Genomic DNA, 16,025 nt, shown 5'->3' with positions numbered 1-16,025 from the left:
GGAGCATATTGCTCTGCAGCATGAATATGAGGATATTCAGGTACCTGGCTGGTAAATCTGTGGCTACATGTGTCACAACAGCATTGTTGTAGATGAAGAACTTCTCAGACCTGCCTGTGCAAAAGTCATTTCCCAAGTATGGCCAGTCTGAGAGCCAGAGCCTTCTGCCTGGTGACAGGTGGAAGCAGCTCTTGTCAGGAGAAACTGCAGATATTGTGGCTGCACCCTGGAAAGAAAGAAAAAGATCTCGTTCTGTTTCGGCCCTGTATGTCTACATTAATTACATGTTTACTCTGAACTCCTGAGTTTTTCAGTTCCTCTTGCTTCTGCACAGGACTTGTACAAAGCTTTTGTTTTCCATACTCTTCTTATCCACAAAACCCCTGAAGAATGCAGGAGGAAAGCAGCCCAAGAGGACCCAGGAATCATCACAGAAGGAAAATGTCTCATCTTTGAGTGCAGTGAATCTATTGACAGCAGGGGTGTGTGGGGTGTGTGACTGCTGGAGGCTGTAGAGCTGGTTGTGTGTTGCAGGGGAGAGCCTTTATGGATGTTGAAGTGGAGACTGTCTTGACTAGATCTAAACCAAGCTGGTGGGAGAAAACACTCTCTGAAATGTTAAGCTTGTTTTAAGCAGTGTGAATGAAAGAGTTCAGAAGTTTCTACTTGGAAAGCTTCCTTCTGCACTGCCAGGTAGAAGTACCTGATTTCTGATGTGCTTTGCAGTCATTAGATGAGGAGCTTTCAGAAGCAGTGTTTAACTGAGAGTGCAATTTGAGACTGCTTACTCATGTAACACACAATCACCTTGGAAAGTGGTTTAAAACATAATACGTACAGAGCAATAATGTTATAGACAGATAAATGTATTGGATAAGCAAATTTATTACTTGTTTATTGATTTGATTCCTCGAGTGAAAACTGGTTTAAAATTTTCATTTTACCATAAGATTCACATCTGCTGATGTTAGCAGAGTGCCCATTCCTTGTGAGTTTCTCTGCATTTTCGTTCTTTAGACTTCTTTTGTTTTTTTCCAGCAGTGTAACTTCGTCCCTAAGCTTTCTTGGAAAAATGCCTACTTTAGAGACAATTGAAGCAATCTGTGATTGTGATTCTTTTTTTCTTGACTGCGCTCCCACTTTTATCCCTGTTGAAGGAATACCCTTCAGTTTAATCGGTGTTCTTAAGTATCCTTATTTATCATGTAGAAAACCAGAGTTAATGTCAGTTTGGCGTATTTCCAATGTATGTGAACACAGATTGTTAACTGTAAGTCCCTTATTTTCAGGAACAGTGCCGAGTAGTGCTGTATAGATGGTATGCTGTTTCCAAAGCACGGGTGTCCAGCCCTTGGTCCACAGGCTGTGTGCAGCCACACATCATCATAAACTTTCAACATCGCTGTGTGATTTTAGTTTTAGTGATGTTTTCTTTAGGAGCCAGCTGTGTTTGCAGCAATGGAATGCAGTGCAGGGGAGGGTGCAGTGCAGTGCTAACTCATGCCTGCTGCACACACTCAGTCAAACTGAATCCTGTATTCCATGTGATATACTTGTGCCTCCTGGCAAGTAAAACACAGCGATTGCTAACTACAAAATGTATTCTACGTGCAGCCCCAGACAATTCCTCTTCACCTGATGCAGCCCAGGTGAGCTAAATGGCTGGACGCCCTTGTTCTGCAGATTGAAACAGCTGGAGCTTTCTGTTTAACTTGCATTCATAGCTTCTTTACCATGCTGGAGGACATGCAAAGCAGTTACATTTTCCAAGTTCCCATGCTCTACTCCCTTAGATTGCATGAATGTGAACGCGTTTGCAATTCCTTTCTCTTGCCTTAGTCTTTACAGCTCACATTTTACAAAGGCAATAGCTGGTTCTCACAAAAAGGAGAAGGCTCTTCACTGAAAATTACAAGCCACTGTGCTTTGAAACTTGCTTTTTGGGCTTGGGCTGAGCAGGAAGGGGCTGCTGCAGCAGGGGCACCCCATTTGGTGAGCATACCTCTGCCCTTATCAGCCGCGGAGCTCAGAGCCTTCAGCGCTGTCAGACTTGCTTGGGCAATGTGTGTAGGTTGAGAACTTGTTTTTCAGAGCTCAAACTATGGAAACCTGTAACCCTGCTGCCAAGTTATTTATGTAGCCTAGAATGAGGTTCTGTCAGTAATTCAGAATAGCATCTAAATACCTCCTGTTAATTTCAACATCTGATGCAGGATAACCATGCTAGCCAGCTGATAAAAAAAAAATCTTACATAGAGTTCTTCAGATAAACATCAGTTTTGGTTTCAGATGCATCAAGCTTTGCTAACTTAAGTTGGCAGTAAAGATGATTAGTTACAACACATTCCAGGAAGTGCCAGTATTTGCTCTTGCAAAATATTTGATGTATGTGTTGTAGGGGCTGTAGAAGCAGCACATCCCCAGGATACTGCAGTACTGTTGTGTTCCTTACTGGAGAGCATGGAGCCAGGAATCTGGGCTGTTAAGAAACTGCTTCAGCCCACACATATTAATACTGGTAGGAGCTTTCCCTGGCAAGAAGTGAAACCGGCTCTCCTGCTGCAGTCATTTTCTTCCATTGTTTTTCAAATAGAAACCACAAAAAAGGTGACTTCTCAAGCTTTTTTCCCCGAAGGAAGAACTTCAACTTAAGTAATTCGAACTTTGTTAAAATAATTTAAACATTGTAAAAGTAGAAATGTCTGTGTGATTTCAGTAAATAACGGCTTTTTTAATTGGAAGAGAAGTTAAAGGAAATTTAATGTAAAGAGTGGCTTTCACACTCACAAGTGAATATGGGTAAGAATCAAACTAACGCTGGGCAGTTCTGTAGGTTCAACTGGCTGTGCAATTTTTTTTAAGTGTATGTTTGTATTCTGAACTGTGAATTCTGTCCACTTTGTTCACATATAGTTGATTTTAATGTTTTATCACCAGGCAGCTTGGAGTGCATGCCAAATAATTATTGCTAATGCTTATGCTGTTAACTTAAGCTGACATGTGCTAGAAATTTTGCTTTTAATAATTGTAATAACTTTTGTAAGGTTTCTGAGAAAGGAATGTTTTGCTTATCCTAGTCCTGCATGCTTAAGCTTCCATACACAGATACATACTTGTGTCCATTCCTGCTAATGTCACTAGATTGGTGGTAACTGTTTTCTAAGAAGAGGGGAGGTGGTCTCACATAATCACAGAATGGCCAGGGTTGGAAGGGACCTCAAGGATCACAAAGCTCCAACCCCCTGCCACACGCAGGGCCACCAACCTCCACATTTCATAGCAGCCCAGGCTGCCCAGGGCCCCATCCAACCTGGCCTTGAACACCTCCAGGGATGCACGGGGCATCCCTGGGACTAACTATCTCACCACTCTCCCCGTAAAGAACTTCCCCTGACATCCAGCCTAAATCTTCTCTCCTTCAACTTAAAAGCATTTCCCCCTGTCCTGCTGCTATCCACCCTTTCAAAGAGTTGAGTTGGAAGACAGTGGTGTGTGTTTTTTCATGTACAGAGATGCCTGTGTAATCAGGCTGTGAAGAATTAGGTGTGATGGAAGAAGATATGGCAGTGTATTGGTAGCTGTGGTTGTGGGCAGAATAATGGGAGGAAATACTGTGATGCGAAGTGATAAAGTTTCAATCTCATGGAAGCTCTTTTCAACCTGTTTCCAAGAAGACAAATGACTAAAACAGTGTTTTGACCTATGTGGTCTGTAATTCATTACAAGGATTATGATCTTTGCTTACCGTTGGGATACAAAATTATAAAACAAGGCTTTGTAAACCTGCACTGTTCATGCCTTTTGTTGGTTTTAGTAGAAGAACTCAAGTTGTGGTTCACTCTTTACCCACACACCAGGTACCTGTGTCACAGTTTGAATGCACATGAGAGCCTGTTCATCCCACAGGTGTTTTATTATCTTTGAGTGATAGCACATTACAGGTTGATTTGTCATGATCTGGCAACACGGACTCTTTTCCTTTTGTTTCCAGTTAGTGATATCCTCTCTTTGCTGAGGGATTTAGCTGGTGAGCACTAATTTCACACACATCTTTGGCAACCAGGAATGCCATTCAGTCCTGCTCCCATGCTCCTATCGCTTCCTTCTTTGTGTCAGCAGAAACATTCTTGTTCGTCAAACTGAGGAGCTTGATCGGGAGGTGGTTAGTTCTGTTTGGAACTGTTAGTTCCCTTTGCTGTTTTCCAGTTTTTCTAACTCAACGTGTAGTTCATGCAGCTGCATATCTGTATCATCTACACCCATGCATAATATGTATTTATTTATTTTAGGAATTGATGCATAGTGCTTGGATTCTGAAATCTTAGGAGAGCTGTTTGATTCTGTTTAAGCCAGTTTTTAAAGCCGTGTTGTTGTAATGGCTTTTATTTGAATGCAATTCAGCTTTATTCCTCAAATGCAAACTGAAGTACTGGAAAAAAGGCTGCCTTTGAGGAATGCTCATGGTCATAAAGTGCACTGTTTGCTGTGGTGTTGGACGTCTGTCAGTGCAACTTTCCATATCAGAGTGACAGGGCTGCCTTGGAATTCAGGGAACTCAACCTGGGAATGGCTACATAACATAGAGGTGCATTAAATAGAGGATGGTGGGCACTGAGGTTTTTTCATTAATCTTAGCCTATCTCTCGCTATTTCCAATGCTTGTATCTTCAATTAACTCTTAGAAATTTTCATCTGCAAAGGCAGGACTGTATACCAGTATGTATACAAGGAGGGCCAAAGTAGCATCTGCAGTCTATACGTGCAAATTGTGTTTTGCATGAGCTCTTTGTACAAACATCTCAGTAAGTAGAAGTGTGGATGACATCCCTATGAGTCAGAGTGCATGCAGAGGTTTTAAAATACACTTCTTTAGCAGTTAATTGTTTCTGGATAGCTTTGCAATGCTAATGACAAGTCAGTGCATGTGAAGGAAGCCCTGGGATATTTTAAATATTTGAAATGTCAACTAAAGGAATGTGAGCAGTTCCTATTTAGCCTTGATTGGCAGGTTTTTTTTTTTTTTTTTAATCAAATTCAAAAGTTAAAAGGATATTTTTACTTAAACGAGTTAGACTGAACTGTGAGTCAGTTGCTGCACTTCTTATTACATTCTTTCTATAAGAGCCATAGTACAGAGGGTCACCTGAAACAGAATTAGTTGTGACAAAGATGCTAGAACAAGTTAAGACAATACACAGAAGCCACGATGCTTTGACTCACTTTCCTAATAACAATTGTATTTAATTATCATCAGAGGTGGAGGCTGGAAGCTTGGCAGGCGTGGATGCCTGCTTGTATTGTCCAGGATTTTCTGCGACTTGGAGGGATGGCTGAGGTTGATGTTGTTCGATTTGTAACATGTCTGTCTTGAGCAAGCTTAGATGCGAGCTGAGGATAGTTTAAAATAGAGCAGGATTGCAACTGCACACACAGCTGTAGCAAGCAGTGCATGTCTAAATCATGTAATCCGTGATTAAGAATTCAGTTTTCTAATCACCGATACTGTTGAGTGAAAGAGAAACTAGAAGGTGACTAATATAATTGGTGAAATACAGAACAAGTAGCGAGGTTAATGTACGCTATTTTTCACTGTGCTCCAAGGATTCACGTTGTCGGTTTCCTTATGTACCACTATTCACATAAAATCAAAGAATTGTTGTGGTTGTTTAAGTATTCTGGTTTTCGTGAAGGTTTTCCCATGGATTTGTTTTCCTCAGTTCTTGAGAACAGTTACCTGGCAGCACGTGATATTGTGCTGAAGGATTTCTCCCTTCATTCCACAAACTTAAATCTTCATAACAACCTGATCCCCCCCCCCCACCCCAAACTCAGTCAAAAATAAAAACGAAGATGTATGCCCCAGGGAGACAGCAGATGCTGAAAAGAAACAAGCATGATGGGTTGAGATAACAAAAGTTTAGTAAGTGAAGGAGAGCAAAAAAAAGATTGGTGCTCATCCAGACTAATACTTTGGAAAAACTTCCCTGCCACCCCCTTTTCACTGTGGAGCACAGAGTCAGATGATCTGTAATGTCCCTTTGGGCAGCTGTCCCTTGCCTATGGGACAAGAAATAGCCTGCAGCTCTGCAGGCCCTACTCAGCCACAGCCAAAATGTGCCTTTGGTATCACAGATCCAGAACGCAGCACCACTGGAGCTCTCCCCGAAGGTTCACTGCATCCCAGCCAGGCACAGTGCACCTCTCCTGACTCACCTGTAAGGCGACAGAAAGGTTAAATCTGAACTAACTTTGTTTCACAACTTTGTTCTGAAAATCCAGATATTCTGCTCATGCTAAAAGCAGCACTATATTAAGCAAATGTTCTAACTCCCAAATCGAGGACTAAATTTTTATGCCCGAAGTGGTATTTCTGAGAGCTTATGTCATTCCTCATGAACTCAAACATCCCATCTGAAGCCTCATTAAATTAGAATAAGCTGCTGTGACTGAAATGTCTGAATTCTCTCACCAACTGTACTTAATGCTCAGCTCTTGGTGGTTCTTGAGTTTTGGAGATGTGAAGCAAGGTTGGCTGTTTTTTCTTACTCTCTTCCTCTGGTTCGAACTGCTCTGTTAAATATTCAGCACTTTCCATATCTCTGAATTTACTGATTAGTCTATGGTTAGACTTTCCAACATAGCTTTCTGCTAGGAACATGAACTGTTCACCTTCTATTGCATGCTGCACTGTGCTATTCAGAGTACAGCAGCAACTGAAACCTATTACTGTAAAAAACAGGATAGGAAATTGTATAGGAAATTGTATAGGAAAAAGGACAAAAAAAAAAAAAAGAGAAATCTGTAACTTACTCAAATGAGAGCTTATTTTTCAATGTGGCATTATGAATTGAGGATGAAATATACATGATTTGATGTGATGTGCTCAGTGGTATAATAGCTATGATACAAAAGTGCAAGAATAATTTGTATCTTCCTTCTTGTAGTGTAGAGTCCTCAATCTTTTCCTAGGTCAAAATTCAAAGAAATTAGAAAAATGCAAGTGAAAAATCAGATTTCTGAGTTAGATCTGAAACTTTGGGACTGGCATCCAATTGACGAAGTAAATCCTCCAGAAAACAGCTGTTTAGCCTGCATATTGTTGAGGGGGGTTTAGACCCATTTACATAGGTTGGATTAGTTGTAAGCAAACAAGCTGTCCTTGAAAAGCCCAGATTAGCATGTCCTACAAGATGCATTCTGTAGAGTACAGGCTGCTTCCTCAAGCTTTTCATGGGTTTATTTATCTAGTGAACGGGTTTTATTGTTCAGTGAACAGGTTCATATTGTGAACAGGTTGTATTAGGCCAGCACAACTCTGCCTAGAGATGTGTGTTTTGGAGTCCTTTGTTGCAGAACTAACTGGAGCATGGAGCCAGATCTGTAGGAAAGACAATGGTTTAGTTGGCTGCCAACCAGAAAGGACACACAGAAATTGGTCCTTGTTGAATGCAGAGTTCCAGGACACTCAGGTCTTTAATCAGAGCTGGTACACCATCCTTCACAATCACAAATGATTACCTAAAGCGAGGAAATCTTATATATGAAGTATATATGAATCTTATATATGAAAAATAACTATTAGCAAACCTGGGTTTTAAGAATAATTTATGTTTACAGTGACAGAAGCCCCTCATGCATGTGCTTTCTAGCAACCCCAAATTTTTTTTATCACTTTGCCAAACAGTCCAGTCTGAAATAGCACACTAACTGGGACGTTTCCAGTTAGCTGTTGCAGTGTGCCTGTTTTCTAATGTAGAGCTAGAGCAAACATCAGTCCGCTGCTGAATGGGCAAGAGAACTGCTGACCAACAGGATGAGGTGATCAGTGCCTTCTTTGCTTCTGCCTTTTCTGTAAGGAGGGGCCTTCAAAAAGTCCCAGGCTCCTGGGGCCAGAGAGGAGGTCTGGAGCAAGGAAGACGTGGCCGTGGTGTCGGAGGACCAGGACCTTTCCTACATACTCTGAAATACATGGTGGCAAAACTGAGGAAACTTGTAGACGCTCTGGGTCTTTGTACCCTATTGCTATGGAGAGATGAGTAGATGGAGATAGGATATGGGAGAATGGTTTTTAACTGAAAGGGGAAATTTAGATCAGATGTAGGGGAAATTTTTCATGGGAGGGTGGTTCAAAAGTGGAGCATGTTGTTCAGAGAAGTGGATGATGCCACATCCAGGCTTAGCAACATGATCTAGAGGGTCCTTTCTTAAATACCTCTAGGGATGGGAATGCCTCTACTTCAATGAGCAGTCCATTCCAGTGTTGGACTATTCTCTCTGTGAATAAACTCTTTCTAATATCCAATCTAATATCCCCCTTTGGTGCTTGTCACCTGAGAAAAGGGACTAACCCTCCCTTTACTGCAACCTCCTTTCAGCTAGACGCAGGAATGATGAGGTCTCTCCTCAGCCACTCTTGTTTTCTCATATCTTCACCAACTCTACAGCTTTTCTCTACACACACTTGATCAACTCAGTATCCTTCATATAGTGAGGGGCCCAAAGCCAAGCCAGTTTTGTGTGCAGATGAACAGTCACTTCCTTAGTCTTGTTGGCCTATTTCTGATAGGAGGAGAAGACGCTCTTGGCTTCCTTGGCCCCCTGGACACACTCCTGGCTCATGTTTGCTAGCACCTCCAGGTCTTCTTCTGCTGGGCAGCTTTCCAGCCACTCTTCCCCAGTCCCAATCCTGTACCACTGCATAAGGTTGCTGTGACCCAGGTCTCAGCATTAAGCTGTGCTGCATGTTATGCAATTGGACCTGGCCCATCAATTCAGTCTGTACAGCCAAGATCCCTTGGCAAAGCCTTTCTATGTCAAGCAATTCAACAATCCTGCCTCAGTCGTCCACAATGTGGTATTGTCTATTCAATAGCTTTAGTGCTATTAAAGGTTGGAACTAGATGACCACTGTGGCCCTTTTCAACCCAGGCCATCCTATTATTTTATGACTGCATTGTTGTTACAGAAGATCGTTGCGTTTTGGATTCTCTGTACAGTAGGTGCAGATGTCATGGAAGGAAGGTCCTGGGGAGCTCCTACATGTCTGCACTCTGCCGCCTCTGGAAGAAACAGTTCATCCTTCTCTTCAGCTGCAAATTCTGCTTGTTTAACATCACAACTACTCACACCCATCCATGTATTCAGAGAAGGAAGCAGTGCTGTTGCTGATGAGATGTTCTTCTTTGCTGAAGGCAAAGATACCTCACCACAGCATCTTTGAATGTGTGCCAGCAAATTGGCGCAGTGCTTCTGTGATTCTGTGGTTGCATGAGAATTTTCAATTCTGAAAATGGAGGCCATGCATTGTGTTTGAGAGCTGTCCACCTAGATTCCAGTGACATGGAACTCAGTCTCTCCAGCACGGAAGCCCTCCTGGCTAATTCAGGCATGGCATTTCTGTACCGTTTTGCACCAGAACTTTAGCACAAAGGTCTCCAGCATTTTTCCACTGAGTCAACAGCCATTTTGCTGCACTGTTGACAGTAAAAACTGCATCACATGAACAAAGACAGGAGATCTTTATCCTGTGCAGCAAAGTCATTGACCTTTGGGGAGTTAGAAGATAACTGAGTTTTGTTACAGGATCTGGGCTAGCAGCGAGAGATCCAGAGGAAAGGTTTAAGGCATCTCATTTTGGAATAAGAAATTCTTAACGGTTGCCTTTATTTTCAGTTTAAGAAGTGATGCCTTTTTTTTTTTTTCCAAGCCTATTCAATCTGGGAATCACAACTGGACGTCTTCTCAGTCCCTCAGTAAGGAGTGTGCCTTTCTTGCAAGCATTTCTATCTCTTCAGAAATGCCCAGGGAGGAATTCTTGGAGTGCTGTGACATCTTCCATTCCTGAATACTTTCCTTTTTGATTCCTGGACTGTTTCTTCCTCATAAACACTTGGGTTTCTCAGCCCCGCAGGATGCATTGTAAGTTTTAAATTCAATATGACTTTATGCAAAGGATACTCCATGTCTTCCTGTCAGGCCTCACTTTTTATCCTCAGTGTCTCCTGGAGGCGGATGGAGATATTCTGTTGCCCAGGGGCCTTTCCTGTCTGTAGCCACAGTGCCCACAGTTCTGAGAGAAAGGAGGGTAAGTATGAATAAGCATGCTCTTCAGGGAGCTTTGTAGGTTTCTTAGTCACTGCAGGTTATTTTAGATGCGTTGTCTGTGCTCACATTAGTTGTCTCCTGTCTTTCCTCCTCAATCTGGTCATCTGGTTTTGAGATTCAAAGATTACGAAGAAATGAAGAATGTGACAGCGTGCTCCTGGAGGGAGGAGAAAGGAGCAAATCCCCTCTGCCAGCAGCTGAAGTCGTGCTCAGGCGTAATGTAAGCAGACAGAATGTCTCAGAGCTAAGTCCCTGCTGATGTGCACATCTAGGAATATTGCACAGCTGGATTTGGAGAGCATGATGGTTGGTAAATGATGCGAGCATGTTTTAGGAATATTTGTGAGCTGTGTACCATATAGTCGGGTGCATAATATTGCTGCCTTGGTTTATAGTAAGCAGTGATTTACACAAATCAGAATGATAGCACAGGCTTGCAGACGCAGTATATGTCCTATGAGTGTTAACATGCAAAACAAAGCTTTGCCCTAAAATACCTTCCTTAGTTTTCATATTCAATTAGTTCCTACTGACTGAAATGCGTGTGAAAATAGAAATGCATGTTTAATTTTTGACAGAATATCAAATACTACAAATGCAATTAACAGGAGCCTTACAGGTGCCTTCACAGATGCTGCTGACTGTTGACATTTTTGGTTATTTTTTATATTTTTATTAACCCTCTCTTCGTGGAAGCTTATCAGACACTTTGATCAACAGACAGGCTCCAGTTTAGTGCAGAAATAGATACTATTTATTTGTTGGGCAAGGGCAGTTCTCCTCAGATACAGAAGATACGGCCACATTTATCTTGTTTAGTCAAAATAACATTTATGTCTTGTTTGAGTTTTAGTATAACACACCAGTGAAGCATTAACTTCCTTGCACAGGCAATTTTAGAGCTTGTATTTATAGTTTCCAGAGATTACAGTGATATTACAGTGTTATTACCATCTGGGACCTGTTTTGGGTGAGTCTGGTTTCACTCCTTTTGAAGGGTTTGCCATGGAATGTTGGGAGAGGAGAGCACTGTGTTCTGTCTCACCAGGAGACCTCAGCATGCAGCTGTGTTCAGATATCAGGAGCACTGAAGAGAGCTGGATAACTTTTGTGGGATGCACAGCCACCAGCTGGTTGTAAAGCTGATGTTTAGGAGATCCCAGTTGCTCTCTGGAGTGAGCTGTTCTACTTCAGATGGAGATGCAGTGCCTCTTCCACTCCAGATGAGTGACCTGGGGCTTTTGCCTCTGAAGGACCGGTATGCAACATGTGGATGTGCTAGCATGTTAATTCAGACTAGGTATCAATTGTGGTTTTTTATGCTGAGGGTAAGAGCAGCTTCAAGCTGTTAACAAATTCTTGTTTCAGTCCATAGTTGGGGCTGAGTATCTCAAACTTAGTTCAGTTCTGATTTCATTTAGGAACATTTGGTGAAAAGCCTCAAATCGCACTGAGTTGGAGGTCAGATAATGAGCAAAAACCTCTGGTCATCAAATCCATCACTTTATGTAATTTCACAGTTTTGCATAAACATCATTAGCTATAAGCTGTGTTTTGTGTGCCCATTGAGCTGTGTATCTCTACAGCTCTGCAAAAAATTGCTAAGCTCTGTTTTTAACACAAGAAAGAGGTGGTTTGTAGCACTTTTTGAAAGGTAAATATTTGTAGATACCATATGTCAGAGAAACTGGTCAGACAAATGGATAATTGGTCCCCACAAGTGTTGTTTTTTGTTGTTGTTTTTGTTTATGTATAGGAGTGTCATCAAAGAAGGTTCCATAGAACTGTTGTGGTCTGGCCATACAGAGGAATATTGACATGTGCCATCCTCATCGCTTCTGTGTTTGCATCCCTCTTAAAAGCCATAGAAACAAGAGAACACATCCCCTTTGCACCATAAGCAAAGCAGTATCGTTTGTCACACTAACACAGAACGCTCATTTTGATCAACAGTATTTTTTAAACAACATTTTCCTCAATGGTACAGTGGTATCGCATTAAAAAAGGTTTCTGGCATTAGACCTTGCCTATTTTAATGCAGTAGGTTCCTGTTTCTTCTCACTGTTTCCTTACATGTTCACTATTGAGCATTCATATTTCTTCCTTGAAATTAATGCCAAAAATCCCTTATGACAAGGAGGACTGCCTGTATCTTCCTTATATCATCAGTAGGGCTACAACCCTGTAACTGTGGATAATACAGACTTGGCTTTTTTTGCATGCCTGTGATCTTGCAGTGAAATTTTCACTTCCTCAGAACCTTGATTTGTTTTGTTTGATAAACCAGCACGCAAATAGTATCAGAATTCCAGAAATCTACGTGTGGACACTGCAGTAATTAATTTCTGTAGGAATTTTGAAAAGGAAGTAGACTGTGCAGTGGCTGTTGAAGACGTGTGTTTTGGGCCAGTCACAAGTTTGAAGGTCATTTGCAGTATAAACTGGAGAGTAAAAACCACAGAGGACTGCAAAGCCACATTCTCAGAGAACATGTAAACTGGATGACTTTAGTATTATGCTGCCCAGACATGTTCAGGTAAGATTCTACCAGCTTCTTCCTGATACTAGGAGTATGTTTTGTTATGGAGGTGTTGGAATTATCTGTTTTGGAAAGGCATGGTATTATCTTCGAGTCAAATATATTTGTAGCCTGGTCTCAGAGTGCTACATTTCACCTCTGCTTTTCTGCTCCTCTGCTGGGCTTGCTACCGTTTCCTGCCTGCAATCAACTCCACTGAGATCAAGTAAGCTTCCTTGGGTTTAAATTCCAATCTGAATGGGACAGCTGTATAGCAAAGTGAACATATGAGCTCCTTGGTGAAAAGATGTTAACTGCTTTCAGTTAATGTGTGTTCTTTTAGTGTCACAGTTAGAATCACAGAATCACCAAGGTTGGGAAAGACCTAAAAGATCATCCAGCCCAGTTGTGGGAAGACAAATGTGTCATGTCTCGTATTTGATAAGCGATGAAGATATATTTCTTCAGTTGCACTTGGATGAAAAATTGGTAGTTCTACATTTGTTGAAATTACAGATTGGGATGTGGGAGGAAATGAGACGAACTTGGGCAGCACTGTTTAATGTGGCTGAAATGTTTTGAGTGGTGCAAATTCATTTTTTTCATGGGAAATGTGAAAGCATTTGAACATTCATGTAGGATGTAAAGTTTTAAGGCAAAAATGAGGGAGAAAATATGTATTTAATTTTTATTTTTGTTTTTATTTTCTTAAGATTCCTGAAGTCATGATAGGCAGGTGTTTCTACTCAACATGGATTAAGCTAGAATATCCTAATTTAACCCATACTGCATCTGTATTACTAAAAGTTAGCTTTTCAAAAATGTCAGTTTAATTTTTGATTGGCAAAAAACCACAGAAATAAATCTAAACAAACAAACGTGAAGAAGTGACTGAGAAAAAGAGATAATGGGGGTGTCCCCCCAGACAATCTGTTTTGGAGCATGCAGAGAAAGGACTATTATTACCAAATGCAAGGTATATCTTATTTTCTCTGTCATTTCAGTTGTTCTTCATTTTCTAAGGACCCTTCACCCAAAATGACTGAGACTTTGTCTTTCCTTGGAAGGGATGCGCAGGAAAAGGAGTGTTCAGATTGTTTTGCAGCCCTAGAGACATTTGTATGTGCAGTCTTCATCCATTACATCCCTTGCTTGCGATGGGTGACATGGTCTTCTGCACAGTAGCATGGTATTTCTTGGACTGTGTGTCTCTGTTGGACATTAGGAGGGAGCTTTCAAACGTAGCTGTATTGGAGTTGGGAATAACGCAGGCATGTTCAACCTGCAGCCCACAGATACATCACTCAGCAGCAGCCAAACCATCAGTGCACTGTTAACACTGCATCAACAGAAAGCAGGGCACGGAGAGAGCAGTGCTGTGCAGTGCTGACTCAAGTGATGGCACATCACTGTGTGCATTTTGATAATGCTGGCTAAACACAGGGCTCTGAGTAGCAAGGAGAGGGTAGCTGTGTTTTCTGTTTTCATGAGGGAACTTGAAAATAAAATCATAGAACCATGGAATACTTAGAGTTGGAAGGACCTTTAAAAGGTTGTCTAGACCAACTCCCCTGCAATGAAACACCCTCACTGTAAAATGCTTTTCCCTTAAAGACGGGAAATTTAGATTAGATGTAAGTTTGAAACCATTTCCCTTTGTCCTGTCACCACAGACTCTGCTGAAGAGTCTGTCCCCTTGTTTCTTACGTTCCCTTTTAGATATGACAGGCTGTTCTCAGGTCTCCCACAGCCTTCTCATCTCCATGCTGCACAGCCCCAGCTCTCAGCCTGTCCTCGTAGGAGTGATGTTCCATCCCTTGGATCATTTTTGTGGCCCTCCTCCACAGAGGAGAGAAAGATCCGTATCTCTCCTGTACTGAGGACTCCACATCTGGACTCAGTGCTCCAGGTGAGCTCTCACCAGCACAAAGCAGAGGGGCAGGATCACCTCCCTGGCCCTGCTGCTTTTGATGCAGCCCTGGGTGCAGTTGTTTTTCTAGGCTGTAAGGGCGTATTGTTGGATCATGTCCAGCTGCCATCCAGCAGTACCCTCAGGTCATTTTTGACTGGGCTGTGCTCAATCTTTCCATCCCCTCACCTCATTAAGAATTGCAACCACTGCCATTGACAAATGTTACATACTTATTAAGTAATGATGTTGTATATTTTGTGAGGGCTGCTCCAGAAGTAATGCTTCCCTTATTATCTTGACCCATGACATCAGAGGGAGATGTTTGTGCTATGGCAGTAGAGGCTGAACCTTCCTACCGATATTCCATTCCATTTTGTTGGTATGGGACAGATGGCAGCAGAGGGGCAATCTGACAGAATGATGCCTGGCATGGAAGTGCAGATGCGGCATCGAATTCCACTATGCAGAAGAAAGTAGCACCCATTGACGCTCACAGACACTTGCTGAATGTTTACAGAAACCAAAGAGTGAATGCTGGCGCAGTGAGATGCTGAGTGTTGTGTTTCAGCTGAGGTGACTATCCATGACAGTTGGTTAGCTCTGCTGATGCAGACTGCTGTAGATGCAGCATGCAGGCCCTGCTGAAAAAAGCAGAACTATTGGTGGTGACTGTTGAAAGATAATGTTTTGTAGCTGAGAATTTGCTCCATACAATAGTGTTCTTGTGCTCTTTGTATCTGCTGTCATTTCCATGGAAACAGATAGGAAGTATTACTTTTGAAGCGACCTACATATGTGCAGCCCAAAACAGTCTCTATTCACTAAATGCAGCCCAGGCAAGCCAAAATGCTGCATTTAGTGAATAGAGACTGTTCCATGCAATAGGACTGAATCCATGCAATAACATACAGCTGTTACAACATACAACATACAACACGTGCCGACTAAATTCAGGTGTCAGCTGCTACATCAAAAGCACTCAGTTCACAGAGTTTTCCATTCCGGAGTGCATGGGTAAAGTGCATTTAAACCCTTCTGTGCAAGTTACAACATCAGATGCTGATTTGAAGCCACACACGAAACTGGTCAATCTGCACACTGTATCTGGTCCTGCTCTGTTCTGAGTATTGAAACAGAAGGCAGTCCTGACATCTGTGCTTTTCGAGGCACTGTTGCCACCTCGTGGTGTTATCCAGAACTAGCAACACGAGCTCCATGACCTAAAGAAGCCAGCGGCAGAGCTCACAGGAGGATGTGGTTTGTTGGCTGATGGAGCTCTTGCCGATTTTTCTCTTTCTCCTGCTCTGCTTGTTTTCCAAAATAGCCAAAATTACCAATTGTTGTACACAGTAAGTTTCAAATTTGGGAACTTGCAGTAGGACAGCCCCAACAGAGAAGCCACTTGAGGGAGTTAGACATCTTAAGGTTGGGCCATAACTCAGCTTTCAGCAAACAAGACATTGAGCAAAATGTCCAAGAAGTCTGATTTGT

At 42.1% G+C, this 16,025-nt stretch overlaps 1 protein-coding gene across 2 annotated transcripts in view; it reads left to right on the top strand.

The window, feature by feature from the left end:
* The window catches only part of TNFAIP8 (TNF alpha induced protein 8), a 46,448-nt gene that overhangs the window by 7,417 nt on the left and 23,006 nt on the right, over positions 1-16,025 (top strand). Inside the window, exon 1 of one of the 2 annotated variants that reach the window (XM_048931416.1) lies at positions 12,771-12,848. The exons of the other annotated variant lie outside the window; for it this stretch is intronic. Coding sequence (XP_048787373.1) covers position 12,848 — 1 coding nt within the window. The 5' untranslated portion in view covers positions 12,771-12,847. Of the gene's footprint in view, positions 1-12,770; positions 12,849-16,025 lie in introns of those variants that run through there. 2 annotated transcript variants of the gene reach the window in all.

Source organism: Lagopus muta, chromosome Z (assembly GCF_023343835.1).
Source record: "Lagopus muta isolate bLagMut1 chromosome Z, bLagMut1 primary, whole genome shotgun sequence".
Taxonomy (NCBI): domain Eukaryota; kingdom Metazoa; phylum Chordata; class Aves; order Galliformes; family Phasianidae; genus Lagopus; species Lagopus muta.
The sequence above is the reverse complement of the archived record's forward strand: the minus strand, read 5'-3'. Positions and strand labels throughout refer to the sequence as shown.